General features: G+C 33.8%; 1 protein-coding gene and 1 long non-coding RNA gene across 6 annotated transcripts in view; both read left to right on the forward strand.

The window, feature by feature from the left end:
• DAAM (disheveled-associated activator of morphogenesis-like protein) overlaps window positions 1-25,035 on the forward strand; it is a 256,447-nt gene that overhangs the window by 165,407 nt on the left and 66,005 nt on the right. Inside the window, exon 1 of one of the 5 annotated variants that reach the window (XM_074183214.1) lies at window positions 4,958-5,111. The exons of the other annotated variants lie outside the window; for them this stretch is intronic. Within the exon in view, the coding sequence (XP_074039315.1) occupies window positions 5,079-5,111 (33 nt within the window). The 5' untranslated portion in view covers window positions 4,958-5,078. Of the gene's footprint in view, window positions 1-4,957; window positions 5,112-25,035 lie in introns of those variants that run through there. 5 annotated transcript variants of the gene reach the window in all.
• Window positions 8,842-11,816, forward strand: LOC141485763 (uncharacterized). The gene is made up of 2 exons (XR_012467432.1): window positions 8,842-10,576; window positions 10,665-11,816. It is a non-coding gene; the product is annotated as an uncharacterized lncRNA (long non-coding RNA).

Below are 25,035 nucleotides of genomic sequence, written 5' to 3' on the forward strand. Positions count from 1 at the left end.
CCGCTTAACATTTTGATGGACTCTTCTGATTTATAACAAGATGGAACCGCAGATTATATCAACAAGAAAGTGAAGAGCCTAGAGAAATGTGACAGCAGGTTGAAGCTGTGATATAGATGTGAAAATAGATGGAGAATTATAATACGTATTATACAAGCTGAAAAAAATCCCTCTTCTCGTTGAAGGGGGATTTTTTTCCCTCTCGGCAACGAATCATGCAAGCCTATTATCTTTCTTATCAAAAAGTATCCAAATTGATACATCTACACGTAAATTTTGTCCAACCTTAATATTTTGTTATGTTCAAAAGTGAGGAGGGGTGACGACTATTTAGATAGATAGATAGATAGATAAATAGATAGATGTTTATTGACAAATTACATTTGTAGCAGGTGATGAGGTGTATGTATTTTTATGAATAAAATAGTAGAACACAGTATGCACTCAAAGACAAAAAATCAGATAGACATAAAACATTAAATTAAATTTGTATTTTATACTCTTAGGTATATGACCGATGATAATTATCAGGATATTACTTTATAATTTTCACTATTATTCAACATTTTATACATAGATGTGCTGTGTTCTCTTTTGTTGACTATTCCAATATCATTTGAATTGTGATCTGACTGGCATAAATTATTATTATTATTATAAGTGTAGATAAAAAGTGCCAAGCAGACAATCAGACAGGTAAATTATTAGCGGTGTATATTAGCGAAATATTTTGGGAGGCAGATCTGTGAATATGTTTCAAAAGTGTGACAGAAAATAGGACAAAACTTTATATATTGCAGGCCATAAATTCGTCAACTGTGTAGAAACAGTGGTGGGAGCATATTTTCTTGACTTCTGCTTTGTATTGATTATAGTTTAGGTTTTTAATTTCGTCAGGTAATTTGTTATATATCCTAATATCAACAGAGTTTCTGACTGACTTTCTTAGACGATGTCTTGATTCTCTTAGCAGATTTTGATTTCTGGTACTGTAGTTATGGAACTTCCGCATTTGTTGAGTAGGCATTTTTGTTTTCATGTATATGTAGTAGTGATTGGTATATGTATATAGGAAAGGTACAGACATTATTCCATACTCGGCAAACAGCGGGCCTATGTCCTGCATTAGCTATGACTCTTATGGCCCGCTTTTAAATAATGAAGACTATTTTTGATTTTGGAGTATTACCCTATAAAATGATACCGTGATTTAAATGGGATTGTATGAGACCATGAAAGGCACTCAATAAGGTTTCTATGTTTGCAAACTTTTTGAGTTGACGCAGAAATTTGGATATTTTTTGCAGAATTCATCTATATGAGCCGACCAGTTGAATTTATCGTTCAAGGTTATTCCAAGGAGTTTGACAGTGCCACCATTTGAGAGTGTGTGATTTGCGAAAAAGTTCAATTTTTGTTTTCAATGTATTTAAGAGTGCGCAAGTCTGAGTGTCTGTTAATCAATGTCACATCATCAGCATAGATGACAATAGTGTTCGGTAAAAGGTAGTGAAAAATAATGAACAAAAGGGGTCCTAAGACAGACCCTTGGGGCACACCATATTTTATTTCACGTAAGTCGGATAGTTATTGGAGATATACTGAGTTCTTGCTGTAAGATATGATTTCATCAGTTGAAGAGGAAAACCTCTGACGCCATAGTGTTCAAGTTTTTTATTGAAAGATCGTGAGAAATACAATCGAACGCTTTACTGAGATCTACAAGTGTGATTGATGTATAAATACCTTCCTCGAAACCGTCGATGATGTTTTGTACTACCGTATACCTCCGTACTTTATAAAATTAACCCTACCTTTGAATTGGGTTATTACAGCAAACGCAAGTTTGAACAAAATAAAGTTGAGTTTAATTCATGAGTTTTTCAAATTCACTTCGAAAAGTATTCAAATTGATGTTTCAAATGTTGGGTTTTAATTTTCAAAGGGATTTGTTTCTAATTCACATATTGGCAACAGCGCCTATATCAAGTTGAAATAATTTATACGTACCTAGATATTCTACTTTAAAAAAGGAAAATTATCTTAATGAATCAGCAATAAAGGCAATATATAAATGATAATTCAATACTACCTCTACAAGCCACATAAACAATAGTTGTTCTGTTATTTATTTATATAGAGGAATATAGGTTAGGTGCACAAATCGTCATAAGTCACAGAATGTCTCGAAACTCGGAACATAAGTAAACAGAACAGCACGCCTCTGAAATATGTCATATTTGTATGTCTCATACAGGTAACAGATTAATTCTCCTTTATTACCTATAACCGTTGTTGCCAAATGGTGAAATAGAAACGAATCCCTTTAAATGTTGAATGCATTATTTCATTCCTCTTTTTTAAATATTTAAATAATTTTTTAAGAAAAAGGTTGAAATAATATAAAAACTACTTGATTTTTGTCAGGAGGAACATTCCCCATTCTTTAATTGTAGGTATCTATTAAATGTGTGATTTAATGATATATGTCAAGCGGGCAACTGAGAAAGATGTAACGAATGATAATTGTATTATCTACTGAAATCCCAGTACTAAAGAGCGAAGCTTCTGATGTATCACAAAATCAAAGAGGGTGTGTTTAAACCCTAGGCGAAAATAACCTCGAGTACCCGTGAAAAATCAGATCGGCGAATCGCTGAAGCATAAACATCACACATTAACCTAAGGAAAAATCGTATTAGCGCCTGAACGGCACGTTGCTGTGGAGCTCCGCAATTATCGTGTCATCTATTCGTTGTTTAAAAAAATGTGTGCTATAATACAGATTGTTGCTATTGCCTACAGATATCTGCAGATAGGTATGCCAACACAACGTATATTTTGCTTATCAAAAGACGTTGCTTTGAAATGAAAAAAGGAAGCAGACAGCAAATATCTCGATGTCAATAAAATTCTCTGTCTGATAGATGCATCGCAAATAGCTGATTGGATAGTCAGATGTGAATAGAATACAATGCTATAGATTAATAGCTGAGTTGGTGAACTGTATCATTTTGTTACGAGATTAACAATTTATTTAAATATTATCAACAATTATACTGTCTGAGGTCGTTATATACATTGGTAGCCGTTAGTATATGAACAATTCTTTTGTTTCTTGAAATCTATTTCAATTTCACATAAAACAAGCAAACATATGTCTTGAATGAACGTTCATATAATGTTATGTTAATATAAACTCCTCAAAACAATTAAAGAATCACTCTATACAGGGTGTTTCAAATTCGATCTTCACCACCAACTATGAGAGATACGAAGATGGTTAAATTGGGGCAAAGTTGCGCATTCACCTGACTGACAATATGTCTTTGAAAAAGTTGTGAAATTACGAGTATATCCGGAGATATCCGGAAAAACAGAAATTTTGGAAAATGGTTTTTATTTTTTTTCTGGCTTTACTTTGCGAAGTATTCGAAAATAAATTGCAGTTCCACATTGCCTTTTTTCCCTATTACATAACGGTGTTTTCAGATTTGCTATCCGACGTTTCGTCTTCCGGCCACCGCTACATTGGATTCTTTCTATTTTGGATAGAACCAGATTTTACCTTTTCAATTATGTATCATAAGTTATCATTCTTTTTCAAGAAATTGGAGATATTGAAAAAATGTATTCTTATAATAATAGTCTTTGACATTGATGTTTCTAAATTTGACTTTCGATTTGTTGAACTCAATGACACTTTGTTGTTATACAAGTCATTGAATTTTTGGTCAAAAATGAAGAAAAAAGAGATATAATACAAATTTATTACAAATACGATAGAAACAGTGTCAGGATATCAGAAATATATTTAAACTTGTATCCCGAAAGACGACAACCACATCGAACTATGCACCGAGTTTGGTTCACTTGAAAAGCCGAGGAAAAAATACGGAGACAGAATCAACAATCCCTATATAGAAAAAGCGACGTTTTGTAAACCTATGAACACTAAATGAAAATACACTATCGTCAAGAATATTTGCTTGAAAAATTTCCTCATTCCACTCCACCCAAGACATTCAATCGACTGAAAATATTTGGGGTATTCTATTCAAAAAAACCTAAGTTTGGTCTGTCATACATTCATTAAACACCCTGTATATTAGTAATTATAGGGGCTATCGTTGTTGCATCCTGTGTAGATATTATATTTCATTTTATAGCAAAGCAAACTGATTTTAAAGAAACAAAAAGGCAGTTTTACATTTGTTCAAGTAAGTATTTGATATGGAGAATATGAAACTTATCTTATTTACATTCAATTCAATCCTTCCAGAAGAAGAATCCGTTAATGTTTCGCAAAAGAGAGTTTTTTTCTAATTGAAACATGAGATTTTTTGTTGTGAACTAAATACTGTTTTTGGGTATATAACCTCCCGCAATTATATACCCAAAAAACAGTAAAACATGTTTTTATATGATTATTAATAATCAGTAATGCCGATTAAATATTTTCAGTGAGCCGTATTTTTTTCTATGGATTGGGGCACTAATATTACAACAATCCAAAAATATTTTTGTCGGGCTGAAATAAAATATCTAGTACACAAAATTTTTTACCCAAAAACCTACTTGAATTGTCTTGAATTATATTTTTATATTACCTACACCTTTCGAAAAGAAAATTTTCGACGCCCATGATCGCCACCAACGATTTGGGACTCGTATCTGAGTGGTAAAAGATATACTTTAAGTATTTGACGTAATTTAGCATTAGACTTCTCACAAGTGTGGCATTCTGGCTGAATTTCTTTTCTGGAAATTTCAAGACATGGCTTCCGACAGAAGCGAAAATTTCATCAAAGAAGAGATTGACTCTGATGACGATGAAGTTGTTTTCCAAGTAAATGGAGTAAAAGTCGAACCTAGTGCAAAGATTTTCAACAACAAAGGAAAAAAATGTGATGAATTTGAAGTGAATCTATCAATGAATGAAAGTTTTCTAGAACAAGTTGAATCTGAAAATGGTATGGAAGAAGTAAGCTCGTACTGTGAGGGATGCAAAGGAAGTTTTGTTAACCATGAAGGGGTTTGTACCTGTCCAAATGGTATTTCTGGTGAAGATATGACTCATGATGTTAAACCCAGTCTGGGCGTTATATCAGGTACCTCATTACTTCAATCTATTAAGGTTTTGTCGCATTCAGTATGCAAAAAGTAGTTCAAATAGATATGCTTATATAGATTTTAGAAGCCATATACAATTAAAATACAATTAAAACACAATTAAAACTGACTGACATCGATTATGTGTGAGACTCTTGTCATTCTTGAATTTTGAAAATTTTATGAACTTTTATTGTGTTTTCCTAGCAAGGGTTATTTTTAACAGTAAATTAAATCTAATTAGATGTATGTACGTTCTTGAGCATTCAAGGTCAGACATATACTCTTTGGTGTACATCATCACTAAGGAAGGAACTGAAAATAAAACAGTTGATAAAAAGTACCGCTGATTTGCTTGGGTATATTTTTTTGTTCAGTACCAGTATATACAGTGCATTTTTTGCACCAATCTATTTTATGATAAAAGTAAATGCGTAGAATATGAGGAGTACACAGAGAAAAATATTTCATGCACCTAAAATCTTTCAATATACAGTGTCATCCCCAAAGTATGCACCATATGGAAAACTTCTTTATTAAGGGTTTTTCAACAACATGCAATAACAAAATACAGTAAAACACACGTAATATACGAGGGGCCTTCAAATACTTGATTTTGTGACAAGAGTAAAGTACTCTTATTTTGAAAAATCTCGGGAAATGTTATTTGAGAAAGTTGTTCAGTATTGAAAAATACATCTAGATTTGAAGTCATGGCCATCTAAGTGATGTTTCATTTTTTTTACTCTTTTTTTTAAATGGGGACTATGAAAAGAAAAATTTGCTAAAACGATAAATAGACAGCATCCTGTACAAGACGTTTTATTTTAAAAGCCTGCAATATTACAAATTACACAACTATGGTGGTAACCACGGTCAATTTTTTTGAAGAGTAAAATAATTTTGTTTTTTTATTTCTTGTTATAATATCAAATCACAAAACATCAAAGTGAAATAGGTATTTTGGAACAAACTCGTTGATTTTCTGGAGATTATTTTGGAGATATTTTGGACAAGAAAATCTCCAGAAAATCAACGAGTTTGATCCGAAATACCTATTTTATTTTGATGTTTTGTGATTTGAATATCAAGTTCTTTTTACAGTACTGTATAATTTTTAGTAATTTTCGGTGTTAGTGTTGGTGCTGAAAATTATTTTACTCTTCAAAATATTGACTGTGGTTAACACCATAGTTGTGTAATTTGTAATATTGCAGGCTTTTAAAATAAAACATTTTATACAGGATGCTGTCTATTCATCGTTTTAGCAAATTTGTCTTTTCGTAGTGCCTATGGTAAATTTTCGTTTTGTGGACACCCGGCGATTTTGAAAAAATGTTTGCGTGTACTTACGTATTTTGATGCGTAGATTACGAATCCGAAAGAAAAAAGCGGCGCTCTTTCTTATTTACAAAGTTACGGCCCTTCAAAGTTCTGAAAGGGGCAACTTTTCAGCCTTCTTTTTCACAAAATAAACTATTTGAAAACACAATCATTCATTCACTAGGTCAACCTTACACCTTATTCCTCCTTTTTTGATACTTTTCACTTCAATAATCAACATTTTTCCAAAAAAAAAATGTTAAAAAATGTACGGAGCTGCTTTTTAGTTACATATCTCTTTATTTTACTTTTTAAGGTTAATGGCATGGTTGGTATGACTGATGCAGTTCATATTCCTAAAGTAATTCAAATGTTTTTTACCTTCATTCTTTAGATCATTAATAGGTTTTTGGTGGTTTTTGGTTTTTTACGAATTTGAAATAGTAGGCAGCGGCAAATACCAACCGTTTTTTTCTGAAATGTCACTAGTAAATAACCTAAAAATAGAATAATATCACCAGGAGAAGCATTCGTTTTTAAATTAAGTTTTTTATAAGAAAAATGTTCAATATTGAAGTGAAAAGTATCAAAGAAGGAAGAATAAGGTATAAAGGTGACTTAGTGAATGAATGCTTGTGTTTTTAAATAGTTTATTTTGTGAAAAAGAAGGCTGAAAAGTTGCCCTTTTCAGAACTTTGAAGGGCCGTAACTTTGTAAATAAGGGAGAGCGCCGCTTTTTTCTTTTGGATTCGTAATCTACGCATCAAAATACGTAAGTACATGAAAACATTTTTTCAAAATCGCCGGGTGTCCACAAAACGAAAATTTACCGTTCCCATTAAAAAAATTTGTAAAAAAATAAAACTCCACTTAGATGGCCATGACTTCAAATCTGAAAGTATTTTTTATTGTTGAATAACATGTCTAAATAACATTTTCCGAGATTTTTCAAAATAGGAGTACTTTACTCCTGACTCAAAATCAAATATTTGAAGGCTCCTCGTATATTACGTATGTTTTACTGTATTTTGTTGGTGTATGTTCAGTTTTAGGGGATGCACAAACTTTTATCAAAAATAACATTTTGTCGAAAAACCCTAAAGAAGTTTCCCATATGGTGCATAACTTTGGGGATGACACTGTAATATACCCACCGACTGGGCATATTATATCCTACTTTTCCAGGTCATTTGATAGGGTGAAAATATGTGAAAATTCGCATCAATAGACTTTTCACTAATAAACTTTGAATCATCAATTTTGAAAATAATATTTAACACGTGCCTACCCCAAATATTTCTGGCAAGATGACTGAAGTGTACATCATTCCTGATTTTTAAATTTGTTCTCCAGGCAACATCGAGCGAGTTGAATACCGGGTGACAAAAAACATTTTTTACGGCACCAGTTATAAATAATTACATAATTTTTACACTGTTAATTTGATTCAAGACGCGTTTCACTACACGGTAGTTTCATCAGTTGGACTGGAAACACTAGTTCACCACATCAAGTTGTTTGACAATATTTTCATAGATGACGTAGTGCCGATATATTGAATTTGGAGAAAAACGCTACTACGCCGCCATTTTGAGATGAAAGGGTTACCTGGTCATCAAATAATCTAAACATCTGTTCAGGGTTGTATTTAGCATTTTTTCACTGGGGTTCCATTTGGGTCAAACCAAAATAGGTTTTAATTTTTGCTTTGTTTGAAATTTCGAATTTCTCACTTCAGAAACGATTAGATGACGCAGGGTACAATGATTTCGTTGTCACTCGATATACATTGAATACCATTGAATACCAAATATATTGTTATCTTTCATAGAATTGTAACAGATGTTGATTTTATCATAGTCAATACAATTATTCTTTTCGCAGATCTTGGAATCACTCATTCTGAAAGTCAGGATGAAATAATTTCTAAAGAACTACAAATTCACTTAGTGAATCTATATGTTGATGAGAAGACACATGCAAGGAAGAAGACTAATGAACGTTCAAAGTCATTCACTCAAAGTGGAAATTTGAAAACTCATGAAAAAACTCACACAAAGAAGAAACCATTTCAATGTAAAATATGCTCAAAGTCATTTACCGGCAGTAGCTATTTAAAAATTCATGAAAGATGTCATACTGGAGGAAAACCTTACCAGTGTAAAATATGCTCGAAGTCATGTAGTCAAAGTAGCCATTTGAAAACTCATGAAAAAACTCACACAGGGGAGAAATCATTTCAATGTGAAATATGCTCAAAGTCATTCATCCATAATAGCAATTTGAAAATTCATAAAAAAACTCACACAGGAAAGAAACCATTTCAATGTGAAATGTGCTCAAAGTCATTCAGCCAGAGTTACAATTTGAAAACTCATAAAAAAATTCATACAGGGGAGAAACCATTTTAATGTGAAATGTGCTCAAAGTCATTCAGACAGAGGTGTCACTTGAAATTTCATGAAAAAGCTCACACAGGGAAGAAACCATTTCCATGCGAAATGTGCTCAAAGTCATTCAGACGGAGTTGCCATTTGAAAAATCATAAAAAAACTCACACAGGAAATAAACCATTTCAATGTTAATTGTGTTCACTTCAATTAACTCAAATTCATGAAAATTCTTAAAAAATTTCATACTGGAGAAAAACCGTTTCAGTGTGGAATCTGGCTAAATTGATTCACTCATAGTAGCAATTTGAAAACTCATAAAAAAACTCACACAGGAGAAAAACTATTTCAATGTAAAATGTGCTCAAAGTCATTCACTAGTAATGTAACGGTCTAAATTTACTTGTAAATATTGTAGATATTGTTCGTTTATTTACTATGGAATCGACAGAATTGTCATTTATTGATGACGAACTTTTCGTCACAGCTAGGGACACATCTGGTTTGTCAGTGTGCCCAACCTACATTTTCAAAGAAGTTGTTACGTTTCAATTTAGCACTAGATCAAACTGCTCTTATGTGACCTTTCAAAAACACTACCTTACCTTTTAAGATCTTTATTCAGAGGATATTAACAATGTAATTCAGTTACAAGTTCATTTTATTCATTTAACATCATAGTAATGGGAATCTTCCGTTCCATAGAAAACCATACCTGAAATGTATAAGAATAAATGTATGCTCCCTGACTAACTGCTTGACCAGTACTTACGCATTCTCCTATTGCCAATCGACGTTGGAGATCCGAAATTCCTCGCTAGGTTGAAATAGTTGTTATTGTTTGTTTCTCAGTTTTCTTCACCTATCATTTTTTTCAGCCGTTGTCTGCCTTATTCCCTATACCTTTCCGAGAATATTTCTTGCATAGATTGTTATTCATCACTTCCAGAAGGTTTACTGACATATTAGAGCCATATCGCCTGAAAAACAATATTAGTTACCTCTGGGTTTCTGAATACTGTTTGATATTTTCGGTAAATAATCTGAATAATACGAATGCTCTAATATTTGTACTGAAAGGGAAGGATGTGGCGACTTACCTTGTATGTTTCTATTCCATCGCATGAATAAGGATTGGTAAATAGTTGAAAATAGGTTGGAACAATATATTTTGTAAATATTCGTAAACAAGGTTAAGAGACAGCTGTTGGTTGACATCTGCCGAACTTTCGTAGTATCGTTCCGTCGACTTACACCGAACTAGTTCTACAGTTGTTCACGGGTGGAGGATTTATCGGTTACTCAAGTTGTCAAGGGTTGTTTTAGGGTTGCATTGCTTTGAGAAGGAGTTTTGATGGGTTATGGACTTGTTGATATTGTCTCAAGTGGCTGTGGAGGAATTGATAGATGTATGATGTTGTGCACAGCGCCCCCTTGGTGCTTGTAGTGTAGATTGGATGCACTGTGGCAACAACTGGTTAGCTGTCAGATGTGGCAGTCGCTTAGTATTTGGAAGTTAGCCTTCGGTGAGCTTGGTTCGGAGTTCAAAGGGTACCATCAGACTGATTGTAGGATATATTTGGTTGTATTTGTGCCATCCTTCACGGGGATTATTTCTACAAGTCAGGATTGTATAGTGGAAGACTGATTGGTCATTTTGGTGTGGATATTTGCAGTCTGAAACTTAAGCTCTTTTGAGGATTTGTGGTGGTTACCGAACTCGTGCCAGGTGGAAGGATTTCCGAAATTAGGTATGTCTGAATCACTGTCGCATCTCTCATGTGATCTTAGCTATGATGTCACTTCTTCAATTCTACAACCTTCGTTTCTCGTCTCTAGATTCATAAGAAACAGAAGGCCCTCAGTCACTCATCAAGTCCCAGTAGGACTTCCGTGCAGAGCACCGCACACGAAGAAACGTACAGAAAACCCCTTGGCCAGGGTAAGAATTTTACCATTAAATGTGTTTTTGATGAGTTTAGTAATTTCTGGTTCCATCGTTATATCTCAAATGAATATTAGTATTGAAGAGAGGTTTCAACACTCATTCAATTTTCTTGATTTTTACGGGTCATATGGTTATACAGGGCACCCAAAAATATACTCTTGTTATCTTGCTACTTTGCTAAATGAAAATATACCAGGGGTATTGATTAGTCAAATAGTCCTATTGAATGGGGGTTGAATCTCACCTTGTTTTTATCTGATTCTGATTGAGAATTTTCTTCCGTAGGGTTTTTCTTCCTGCTTTTTTTTTTTGTCTTCGTTAAGGGTTCCTGTTTTCCTTTTTTTTTCTTCTTGGGTCTTATTTGATGATCCATTACTGGTCCAGCTTGTCGTGCCCTACAGGGTGATCTATCTTGGTGGTGCTACAGGGTGATCCATCTCCGCCGTACTACAGGGTGATCCATCTCAGCAGTACTACAGGGTGATCCACTTCCGTCGAACTACGGGGTAGCCTAACACCATATACCGGGTGGCCCAAAAGGAGCACGCAAGTTATAATTGATTTAATTGAATATTTGTGATATACTGAGATATTTGAATAATTGTTGCCCTTATGTTTATTGATACCTGTTGATATAGTGTTTGTTTATCGTTTATTGATTAAGAGTTTGTTATTGATACCTGATTGACATAGATATTTGTGAAACGGAAATTGAGGTATATTCTTCCTTTCACGATTGCTGATTGACACCGATGCGCCTACGCCTGAGCTCACGCGACGCAAACGAGTTTGTCTTACCATCCGATACTAGTATTTACGATTTCACCTACTCAATTTTCGTGGTAGTTTTACTCGACGTATTGTAGTTTTTTTTAGCGTCGTTACTACCGTAATTTATGGCTGATTGAATTCGTGGTATATACACCGCGCTCTTGTATGGACATTTGAACATCGCGTAGTAGTGTGAATATTGCATTGTTGTCTTAGAAGCGTTGTTGGTTAATCCATGTAAGTTAGGATTACTGAATAAATCATATTGGGGACCTTTATCTTTTATTTCCAATATTAATTGGTAAGTTATTGATATTGCGAGTTACTTAGGGTATCTGGAGGATTAAATTTACCTGGCGCCCATTAAGATCTATTTGAAATTTGCTAAGTTGTTTAACCCACTCCCGTCTCCACTGTTTAGCTTAGCCGCGGATACCCATCTGTCTTATTTGTTACCGACAGATGATTTAGTCTCCTCTTGTGGTTTGTGAGGTGACAGTAATACTTTTTGAAAATTCATGAAAGATCTCATACTGGAGAGAACCCTTTTCAGTGTGAAATCTGCTCAAAATCATATAGTCACAGTTGCAATTTGAAAACTGTTGAAAAAACTCACAAGGGAGAAAATTTTTCGATGTAAAGTCTACACAAAGTTATATATTATGAGTGGTACTTATGATGCACTGTTTGGAACCTTTGGTGTAGTAATGAATATTACTGGAGTTTTTTCCCAACACCAAATCGTTATTTTTAACACCTCGACACGTGTTTCGATCACCAAGTGATCATCTTCAAAGAGGAAGATTAAAACTAGAAACTAATGCGAGCTAGCCCTATTTATGCTTTATAGGCATCCCATTCAGGTAAACCATCCAGGCGTACCACCCATACAGGTATACCAACCTAAATTAATTTTACAATTTTGCCTTATCTATTATTTTACAATAAATATTTTACACCAAATCGTTATTTTTACACCTCGACACGTGTTTCGATCACCAAATGAAGATGATCAAGAGATGATCTTGAAGATGATCACTTGGTGATCGAACCACGTGTCGAGGTGTAAAAATAACAATTTGGTGTTGGGAAAAAACTCCAGTAATATTCATTACTACACTAAAGGTTCCAAACAGTACATCATAAGTATATTACTTACAGTTAAATTTGATTTTACATATATGAGAGTTTTAAGCTGCAAATCACTCAAAATACAACACCCTAACAATAGGTAATTTATTGATTTTATAACATTTCCAAGACCAATGCAAATATATCTTGTTTGTACTCGTATTTCGTATACTACTAGGCATAATGAATCAACCGTCAGCTTTTGTAGAAGATATTATTGTTCTCCTTAATTTTGTTTTTTCTTTTGTTTAATATTTATTACAAAAAATACATTCTATGTCACAATCAACCATGTTATTTTCATTTCTATACCTATTATCCCCAGCTAATTTTTTTTCGACCACAATCCTTTCATGTAACTGAATTTAGTAACTCATATCCATGCATAAAACAGATCCACTGATTTCAGTAATAATATAAAAATAAAAAAGCGAATGTGCGAATGTGTTTATGTATAATATACAGATGCATATACATATACTATAATGATGTAGCTAACAGGATGAGTAATAAATTTTTAATTTCATAGAAAATTCTGTTGTTTTTATTAATTATTATCAATGTTTATAAATTTTGGTTAACTCTTTTGTTGAGTTTAAATGCCTATATCTCAATGCATAGGAATTTTTCTCAACACCTCAGGTGGATTCTAGCACCAATATAAATATGTATAACTTACCAGAAAGCAACACAATCTACGTACCTGTGGATGAATTTTGGAAGAGACACAATCGAAAAATGAATACAAAACAATTCAATAAAAGTGTAAAAGAACATCAGAAATTATAAAAGTTCGCAAAACATCGATCTACCCAAAAAATATGTTCTATGCTATATATAATCCCGAACTATGAATTGAAAACAGAACGCACTTTCATTTGTGGAAACGTCAAGAATCAGTTCTGACACAAATCGCCTTTTCGTTATTTGGAAATGCAAGAAATATTCATAAATATAATTTCAGATTTATTGTTTATTTGGACACGTTTTTAATATGCATATATATTATATTCGTTGACAAGTTGGAACTTTGGATATTGTTGGTATAAATACCTGATTTCTCCCTTTTTTGTGTAAAGTAATGTACCAATTTGATGAAAATAACCGGGACTGGCCTTTGTAAATCTGAAATTTGCTTCAATATACTTTGTCCTTTTTCTTCCTTGATGGATTGGCTTTTGCAGGTAGGTAGTATTAGATTTCATTCAATTTCAATGTATTATTAGTAGAATACTTGGATTTCAATTTTTTTTTTGACTTAATTTTCAAATATTTGTGGAGCATGGAATTAACGTGGCTTCTCTCTTTTGGCTTGAGAAGGAATCCTCTTGTTGACAAAAAAGTTGAATAACATCTCATTTGCTTGGATACGAATCACTAATTGTCACAAGTTCAAATTTCGAAGTTTCATATTTCTGAAACTAGTTAACTTACAATTTTTATAGATACTTCTAAAATTAGTTACATTTCTCTTTTGTGTGTTCACCCTCACTTATTTCTAAATACCTTCATTTCATCCAAGCATCATTCAATGTTCGTTACTAAGGAAGCTGATTACAACTTTTCTTTTCAAACATTTCATCATTTCTAATCAATTATGATGATTTTATTATGTTTCTTTCAATTTTCTGCAACAGATACAATAATATTTTTGATTGATAGTGTTGTGCAAATTTTGTCAGTTGTATTCATTCTGAAATAATTAATTTTATAGTCAATTTTTGATTTTCTGACATATCCCTCGTTTTGTCATGTAATTTTCGCTCAGTGAACTGCAATTCTGTTCATGTACGGGGTGATCAAACTTTGTTCCTTTCAAAAATTTTCCTGAGATGTTGAAAATATTTTTCTTTTATTGATTTCTCTGAGTCTGTTTTATAACAATACCTATACACCAGGGTGTTTCATTTTCAGGTGATAGTTTTTCTCGGTTCTACCTGAAAATCTGACAAATTATAGAAATATAATATTTCCGTAAATTTTTTTTAAAGCCAATTGTTGGCTTAGCTCATTCAAAAATTCGATTTCCCATAAGAATAACACCGGAACTCTTTTTTCTTCGGTTTCAATTCGATTTTTCGGTATGAAAAACAATTTTTTTAGAAGGAAATAAGTGTGAAGCTTTGGGAGGAGATTGAATTTGCTACAAAAAATCTTTGAGCAAACACTTTCCGATCAACAGTTTTTGAGCTGTATAGTTGAAAAGGTGAATGTTAATAATCAGTGATATCAAATTTTCTTCAAATTGAAACTTTTCATTTTACATTGAATATTATTTACAATAAATTCTACAGAGTAATTTCTGAAACGACATTTTATATAGATGAATTTTAATCCATAGTTACTATGAAATCATCATATCAATGAACTAAAATTCAAAGTTTCGCACATATTTCAATTTTCAAACTTCTTCTACTAGCGTCAGTGTATTTGGGAAACTGTGCCCGGAAAAGACTACTTTCAAAGATCCTGGACCGACACATCATGCTTTTAAAAGCCATTTATTGCTTGAAAAATGTTCTGTTCCAGGAACAATTTTCTTTATCAGAGTAGAAAGCCAAGGACTCCCTCATATCTGTATTTTTATAACATTATTGTATGTATAAGCATGGTATTGTGCGCCTTTGTCAATTCAAGCTCCGCGATTTTTTTTAAATTCACTGGAATATATATGTATGTATGTATATAGTAGGGAGGGTGGGTGTATACCCACAGAACTTAGTCCACTTGTGACCCATTGTACATCCTCCCGAAGAGGTGTCCTCTTAGGTCATCATCCATCCTGTCCTTTCCAGGAAGGTGGACAAGTCACTGGGAGACATCTCCTTTATATCAGCAGGTGTAGGCCAAGACACGCCGAACACACACTCCCTTTGGCAACCTTGAGGGTATCCCACGGCGGCCTCCGCGAAGGTTTTGGAAGGTGCAGCGACATTACTGTCGTTGCACGGCTTCTCCAACTTTCCTGGGTTTCCCTTGGGGAGGTGTTCAAGTGAGGGCGCTTTTCTGCAGGGGTAGCCGGTTCTTTGCCTTTATTCAAGGCGGAGATCTTGGCGCCCGCTGCAGGAAGTGCCTTTGCTCTTGGAGGTGGTGTGGGGGAGGAGGAAGGTGCACTCATAGTTGCTGTCACTCCTGCCTCTTACGCTCTCTTTCTCCTTTTGGCCTCGGCGCCGCAAATGCGCCGCCTTTGTAATACATCACGAGGTGATCTGCTATGCCTAGCCTCATTCTGAGCGGTAGATTGGGGTGGAAATTTTTGATCCGCCACCAGGGGACGCGTTCGATAGGTAGCTCAACCAACGAGTTCATTGGAATATAAATTGATCTATTGAAAAATTTTAGAAGCAGCATAAAAAATGTAGCACTCATCTCTGGTATTTGTCTGAAAAACTTAATTGTTCATCTCTTTTCGACGATAATGGAAGCTCAGAAATTAAAATTGAAATCATCGAATCAATTAATCAAAAAGCTATCGAAACTACAAATTTGAAATGTGTTAATATTCGAGTGAATTCAACTTCTTACTGAGTGTCTGGAATTATATACAGATCAATGGAAATCTGATAAAGATTATAATACATACTTAAAAAATAAAATATGTTCAAAATATGTTTTTCCATTCATTAGCTGTCGCACCCCTACGAACGACAACCCTTAGAAGTCGAAATGAGGTCTTAACTTTTGAAGTGTGATAGCAAGTGAAAATTGTTCGTTCAGGCTGCAGCTTGAACCACCGACCAACACGGCGGCCGATTGAGTAAGTAAATACCGTCGTATATTATACTGCTGAATGAAGACTTTAATTGATGGGATCATATATACAGCGTGACTCACGGTCGATGGTAGGTTAGACGTTTTTGGAAAACGCAAAGCATGATTTTTCTGAAAATTTCACCTCTCACATTCGAAATATTCAAATAATACCAAGAAATCGACTCCATATTATACAGGGCGTGCTAAAATTACTATTATTTTCATTGTGCATAAAAGTAGTCGAAAGTTAATTTTTTGAAATGAAAATCTTTGTATATTACTCGATAAATTGAAAGATGGTGAAAAATGCTTCAAGATGATATACATGTCCCTATACCTAAATCGTCAAGTTTTCTTAATAAAGACGTTTTTGTGGAAAAATAGTTATTCACGTTTTACCTACAAGTGTTGAAGGTGGCATTTTATTTTGTGAGTGGGGATTATTACAAAACGAGCGTCAGCAAGTGGAGCAAACTCACGAGCAAAATAAAATCACTTTTAACAAATGTATCATACAAAATTTTTTGTATAACGTTACTGCTAATAATAATAAAAAAATTATAGGGTCCATGGGATTTGAACACACGATCTTTGGATTACAAGGCATATGTTACAACTACATACGCCAATTCGCGTTATTTTAAGGAGGATTATTGGTTAGTCATGAAGGACTTTCTACAGTTGGACTGAATACTACTTGGTCATCGTCAGTAACTTCATAGGGATTTAATATTACCAATAACACGAACTGCATGTGTGAACTTTTCCAAATGATTTTTTGGTAGGTGTTCTGATTGAAGTGTTTCTATCAAAGAGATTTTCAATAACAGTTGAACAAAAAATGATTTTTAAAGAATTTGATTTCTAGGTAGCCGTGGAAATATCAAGCTTATGACAGTTTGGTGACTTTTATAAGTAATTGATAAATGGTTATTGACGGTGTTTCAAAAAATCGCCAAAAATGAATGCTAATATTGATTATTCAAACGAAGTTCTTATGAAATTATTTATTATACACGGACAGTGTGATCAAATCATTGCCAGAACTTGTAGAAAATTCAACCAAATGTATCCTGAATTGACACCAATGAACGAGAGGAAGTTTGTAAGTTTACAAAATAATTTCCTCAACTATGCGGCTCCATGTAAAAAGCGCCTTCAACATTACCGAAACCTGTTACTTCAAATGAGGACAATACTGTTAAAGTTTTGGCATATTTTTATGCATATCCAAAAGCTTCCATTCGCAGTACAGAAAAAGATTTAGGTGTATCACATGCTTCAGTACAACAAATTTTGAAAAATCACGGAATGCATCCGTATAAATTTACCAAAGTTCAAGCTCTAAAAGCAGAAGACTTCGAACGTAGAATGCATTTTTGTGAATCCCTTTTGATTCATACACAGGAAGATCGGGAATTTTTGTCAAAAATAATTTGTAGCGACGAATCAAAATTTACGATTGATGGTATTTTCAATAAAGAATTAAACATTTTTGGGCTGATCATAATCCTCATGTTACAAAATAAATGGGTTTTTAAGAAAAATTTGACCTGAATGTTTTCTGTATTCTGAAGAACACTAAAATTAACTTTTTCATTTATGGAGACACATTGAATGCAGAGAGATATCTCCAAATATTGAGGACAACTGTAACCGATTTTCTTGAAAATTTGCCTTTAGAGGAATATAGGAATTCGTGGTTTCAACTGGATGGAGCGCCAACTCATTCCACCTAGGAATTTTCCAGGAGACGAACTCTTCGACGATCGTTGGTTTAGGCGTTTAGGGCCGTGGGATTGGCCATTGAGATCACTCGATCTGACGCCATTTGACTTTTTTTTATGGGGTGTTTTGAAAGAAAGGGTATACAGTACTCCAGTGCCTACCAAAGAAGAATTGCAACGGCGAATAGTGCGGTGTATTGAAGATCTGGATCCCCAGGAAATTGAAAAAGCAGCCACAAGTCGCGTACAAAAAAACATTTTTAAGTGTTTAGAATGTAATGGACAACATTTTTGAAATTTATTGTGATAATGTGATATTTTGTTTACAATTTTGTTATTTTGAATCATCCTATTCTGTTATTGTCTATACTTTCACATGTTTTAGCCCACAAAATCTCACTTTTTACCTAGAAATGACTGATTTGCGGTACAGTTGTTCCCTGGAATCTTTGAACCATAGTTAAGGAAATGATTTTGTAACCTTACAAACTTCCTCTCGTTCATTGGTGTTGATTCAGGATACATTTGTAGAATTTTTTACACATTCTGACAATGATTTGATCACTTTGTTTATGTGTATAATAAATAATTTCATAAGAACTTCGTTTGAATAATCGATATTTGCATTCATTTTGGAAGATGATTCGAAACACAGTCGATAACTCTTTGTAAATTACTAATAAAAGTAACCGAACTGCTATAAGCTCGATAATTCCACTGCTACCTAAATCCAAATTCTAAAAAAAAAATGATGTTTCTAGAAGAAGCGACTTTATTGAGAAAACTTGACGATTTAGGTGATACATGATATATCGTCTTGAAGCATTTTTCACCATCTTTCAATTTACCGAGTAATATACAGGGGGTTTCATTTGAAAAAATGAACTTTCGACTACTTTTATGCACAATGGAAATAATAGTAATTTTAGCACGCCCTGTATGATATGGAGTCGCCGCAATGCTGAAAATATTTTAGATCGATAGAACAGGTAAGGAAATGTGAGATGTGAAATTTTCAGAAGAATCATGCTTTGCGTTTTCCAAAAACGTCTAACCTACCATCGACCGTGAGTCACGCTGTATAATCGGAGTTTAACTTATAATGAGGAATAGGAACAATACTTAATGCAAGTTATAGCAATGCAATGAAAGCAATTTTTGAATGCTTTCTATGCAAACACTATTGTTACCATCAACCTTCAATTGATTTAAGGAGTGTAGATTTCCAAATTCTTGTTATTTCGCTACAACTTTTTTAATAATCGGTAATTATAAATAAAAACTATAAATTATAAAGTTGTTTCAAAAGTTTTTATGAGTCTGAAAGTTACTTTCATGCATGATCCACAAATCTTTGTGAAGAGGTTGATTTGACCTGAATTGCTTTTTCTTCTTTTCTTTGGCAGTTTTCCATAATTTTTGTATGAACATGGGGAGGTGGAAAGACAAAAGCATATTAATCATCCAAAGAACAATTCGTTCAGGCCAGTCTCAACTCCTTACACTGTAGATTGATAGACTGACATCTATCAGAAAACAACTACTCCCCTGGCTTATACTACGAAGGGCGTTGGATTATATCCGACAGGTGTCAGAGCAGGATTCTTCACTGAAGTTATTCCTGCATATGCTGTTGGCGATACAACTGCCGCAAGAGATTTTCAATTATTGGAACACACTTGCAGACCGGTTTCGGGCTGTTTGGCCACTTGTCAGTGCAAGGTGGTGTCTATCATCAACATAAAGTCGATGATTTCCAATAATTGAAAATCGAGTTCCTTCAGAGTATCATTCCTTGAACTAGGCTGAAGCAGACAACAAACAACACGTTTGTCATCGCCCCATCTGCCTGTGAATGAGGTAACCAACCGCATATCCGAAATTTGCCCAATTCCTCGTATAAGGAAAAAAACGTTTCACATATAGCATATGTGAAAAACAGAAGCTCTTTCCCAAAAACTATTATCTCCTGAAGAATATACCTCCTTTCAATCTAATATGTTGATTCTTGTAAGCAGTTATTCACTGAATTACAAATTTCAACTGTGATATTCATGTATATTTTAAATTGTGTCACTTAAGAATCCTTAACATGAGTTTCAGCAAAGGGATACTATCCGCATAGCTGCTGGTTATACTCTTAGGCAAAATAATAATCTGATAGTTCATGTATACAAATAAACATCTGTTTTCAACAGACCTCATATTATGTTTATGAAAATATTCAATAAACTTCCAACATTCATTAAGAAAATTTTAAATCCCATGAATTTCAAAAATAGCGTTAAAAGTATTCTCTACAAAAATGTCTTTCATTCACTTAATGAATATTTTCAAAGTGATCTGGCTGCTTTTTTGCTTGTTTACTATTCTAATGTTTATACTATGTTTTTTTAATTGTTTTATATAATCATCTCCTACATCTACTATTGATTCAATTTTCAATTCAAATTTCAATTTTTTATGTTCCATATTTTATCACTTTATATTTTTCAACTTCAACCTTTATTGTGTATGTGACGATATCGGTTCTTGTAAAATAAGTCTCAGGAAAAATAAAGTATTGTATTGAATTGTATTAGTCTTGTTTTATGAATTCATATAAAATTTTACATATATTTGTCTTGACCTAGCTTCTGTAATCTTTCGCAAAAATTTGCTCATTACCCAGTGAACTTGACTCTCCGCTAACGAATAAATCCAATTAGCATAATCTCACCGTCAACGCTAATTAAACGTAGCTTTTAACCTTTGTCCTACTGTACAACTGGTTGCAATTTCCTAAAGATGTTTTCTAAAATGCATTATGAACTCAGGAATTCCACTTTGATCATCGATCCACCGCGGAATTGATGTAGCAGGTCGTTCGTGGAATGTTTACGATACGATGGAATCTCGTAGAAATATTCGAGATGGAACATTTCAAAAGAGTCTCATTAATGGATTCGTTGATTGCTAATATGCGGGTTTTATTTGTCGAACTGTCGATGTATTGCTATATCGGATATAGTAATAGGTTCACTTAAGAACTCTCTCGATGGCTGTTCATGTAACCAGTTAGACAATGCATCGTTTTCTGTTACGAATGCGTTGTGTGTGAGATGAACACGCATATAAATACAGAGAGCGTTATACAATTTTTTATGATTTGTTGCAATTGCAAAGATTGTGAAAGACAAATAAGTGCACATTTTCTTCTTGCAGATAATTGCTTTATGGAAAAATTACATTGAAATTTAGGCATTTATGAACCTTCAATTATACAGTGCATTTCTTTAATGTCCCTCCTCTTTTATTTTATGAATGGGTCAACTCAAAAAATTTAAATTTGGGACAATGAAATTAATGCATGAATACTTTATTTTGAAGTGAAATTGACAGATGAAACTTTCAAGATGGCGACTGGGCGGGGGGGTCTTGTGACACATGGCGGAACATTTAATAATTTCCTGAAGACAAACACATTAATATTGAAAAAGAATAGAAATATTGCTTTTTATCTGCCATATGGCAATTCCAACAACCCGATAACGTTTGTTGAGTTATTTTTTGTTTATAAAAATGACAAAAAATGTTACTACGACAATGAATATCATTGTTCAGTTACAATATCAAAGACTACAGAATACTATAAGACGTGTCACTCGCTCATTTTTCGACATCTGAGAAATCTCGCCGCCCGCTAGCGACAGCGGGTAATTACCAGCCGAGGTAGTACAGTGTGTCGCTTGAAGTTACCAGTTCTCGTCGGCACACGAGATATAAAGGTTGTCCGTATTGTTTGGTATTGTCAAAGACTACAGAATCGGTAAACTTTGGTATTGTGATAGTGTTGTGTTCGTTCGGAGTTCGAAATATTTATTTTGTGAAAATGTCGACATATTGCTCAGTGGATGGTTGTCTGAGTACGGTGGGAAGCCCAGGTATTTCGTTTTTCCACTGCCCAAAGTACAGTGAAAGGTATGCATTCAGTATATTCACCATTAATTTTTATTTTACCTATCTATACCTTTTATGGTTTTGTTGTATAAAATTATTCATAACGAAATATACCGCCGGCATTTGCCAATCCAAACTCATTTCAATCTTTTTTCAAAATGTTCAGTTTATCGATTGATATACTTGAATTTTTTTTAGGTGTCAACGTTGGAAAAATGTATTAGGCTTCATTGGGAATCATAGATATGCTACTCTTACCCCAGAGCAGAGTCACAATAGAATTCAAATTTGCAGCTTACATTTTAGAGCCGATGATATTGTGAATTCTCGTATTCATAGCTATGATGTTCCTTCATTGCGTCTGCCTCAAGATGGTTCTCAGAAAGGTTGGTTCAGTGAAGTTTATAGATTCAAATGATGAAAAAATCTTATTCCACTTTTTAACATATGAAATTTACAATATCAATTTTGTTGTTTAAACCTTCCAGATGATGATGCCATTGCCGGTACTAGCAAGGATTTTATTTACATTGATGCTCAGGTTCAAACGGATCAATTAGGATCACGAGGTGAAATATCTTTTCGTTATATTATATACTTACCTGATCTATTTTTATATGCTTCGGAAAAAAAAACGATGACAAGAAAACAATTATTGAAAGTACGTACATCTTTCTTTTAGATGAATGCAGCCAAACATCTGCTAAACTCTCTTCGGGAACTCCAAGAAAAGTGGCATTACGAAAAAAAATTGTATCACTAGAGAAAACAGTAGCTTCAACATCAAAAAGAGCACTGGACGAAACCGGAATTACTCTGGATGATGTTTTCAAGTTTCTGGATCGAAAATATCCTGAGCAATATTGTAAGCTCTTGAAAGCACAGCTTTCTTTGATAAATAAAGCACCAAAAGGGTCCAGGTATAGTGACGAATTCAAACAGTTTGCATTGACTCTTTATTTTCTTGGTCCGAAAGCATACAAAAAATTTTCAACAATTTGTAGATTACCGTCAAAAAGTACACTTCATCGTTTCACGAAAAATTGGATTGTTGAACCAGGCTTCAACGATTTTATTTTTCGTGTTATTGAATTCAGGATTGGGCTCATGAAGGAGAAAGAAAGATATTGTATTTCATGCCTAGACGAAATATCTTTGAAATCTCATCTTTATTATGATATTTCCAGAGACAAAATAGTAGGTTTCCAAACAAGTTTGAATGGGACCTCTACTGACATAGCAAGTAGTGCTCTAACAGTAATGGTCAGAGGTTTGGCAAGCATTTGGAAAATACCACTTGCATACTTTTTCTATAAGACATCAGCAACTTCTGATGATTTGAAAGATATTTTGTTCAAAACGGTACCGAAGATGCAAAAGTATAGGCCTAAATGTCATGGGGGTGGTTTCCGATCAGGGTTCAAATTTTCAGAAGTTGGTGAAAACTTTGAATGTTACAGACGAAAATCAAAATCCCATATTTCTGATAGACGATCATAAACTTGTATATTTGTTTGATATCCCGCACTTGCTGAAGTCGACACGAAACAATTTGTTTTCCTATCAGTTTTTACTTCAGGGTGGAGAAACAAGAAAACATTACATAGAAACAATGTATAATTATAATAGAACTAAACAATATAAATTGGCTCTTAAACTTAATAATGACCACATTTATCGAAATAATTTTCAAAAAATGAAAGTCACGTTGGCTTCCCAAGTTCCCATCAAGAGATATTGTTGACCATGTAATAGAGATGGAAAACATATTCATTGAAAATTTGGATAAAATCGGCAGTGAGAAGGGAATTGGACAGTATTTGAAAACAAAATATTCGAAAATTCTTTTCTCACATCCATGTCGAAAATTCCTCTTCGATTATTATATATCTTTATATACAAGAGTTCGGATATACTTTACTTTAAAATTCATGAACCAGGACATGAAGATTGTTAGGAAACATAAATCATGCAATGTAAAATTGAATATTTTAAATCATTTATAAACATATAACATTATATAATTGTATTATTTTTGTTAATAAAACATGTTTTTCTGAATGTATGTTTATCATTTCATCAGTAAATCACTCTGATCTGTTTCTTAGATCATTCATTCATGAGTTTATCTATCATGTTTCTAGAAGTTGATCGACAAACAACTACTTTCGTATCTTTGTTTATCTGTCTGATACAACCGAGCAAGCGAAGTTTCAACTTCGGAACGTCCCCTGTAGATATCGCGAATAGGAACTGCCCTCGTATAACTGTCATGCGGCCGGCGGCTTCCAGACATCGTCTGTCGGCGATATGATTTATGGAAATCGCAAAAAATGCAATCCTGAGCCGTACCGACAAACGAATTCCTTGGAGTGAACCAACTTATAGTATTCGGTAAACTTTGACAATATTCTCATTTAGATTTCGGCTTTACTTACAACAATCTCTGAAATGGTCAATTCTCGTCCATTGGAATTATGTCACCACGTAGAAATCATTGATATTTCTTTAAAAATATACAGTGCGGACGAAAGAAAAAATCAATCAAAACTCACCTCAGTTTATCTCAATTTATGTTCAAAATAATCATCATTCACTGCCCAACAATAAAAGAGTCTGAATAAAAATTCATTTATTTTATTGTATCTTCAGATTTCACGAATCCTTATCAAAAGTCTAAAAACGTCATATCAGGTAATCTAGCAGGTCATTCTGAAGGACTACCTTTGCTTCTCCACTGGTTTGTGTAATTAGCATCCAGCCTATTTCGAACCAGGCTGTCATAATGAAGTGTCATTATGATAGCCTGGTTCAAACCTTAGTCATTTGGATTTGTCTCTACTATCCATGAGCGGCTGGCTGCCCTTGTTCATCTTTCACTTCCTGAGTCACTGTGCATGCTGTTTTTGGCGAGTGCATTGTCATGGGATGTGGAGGTTAA

Source organism: Leptinotarsa decemlineata, unplaced genomic scaffold, assembly GCF_025532065.1.
Source record: "Leptinotarsa decemlineata unplaced genomic scaffold, Ldec_3_MD MMD2_tig00026336_RagTag_RagTag, whole genome shotgun sequence".
NCBI classification, from domain to species: Eukaryota; Metazoa; Arthropoda; class Insecta; order Coleoptera; family Chrysomelidae; genus Leptinotarsa; species Leptinotarsa decemlineata.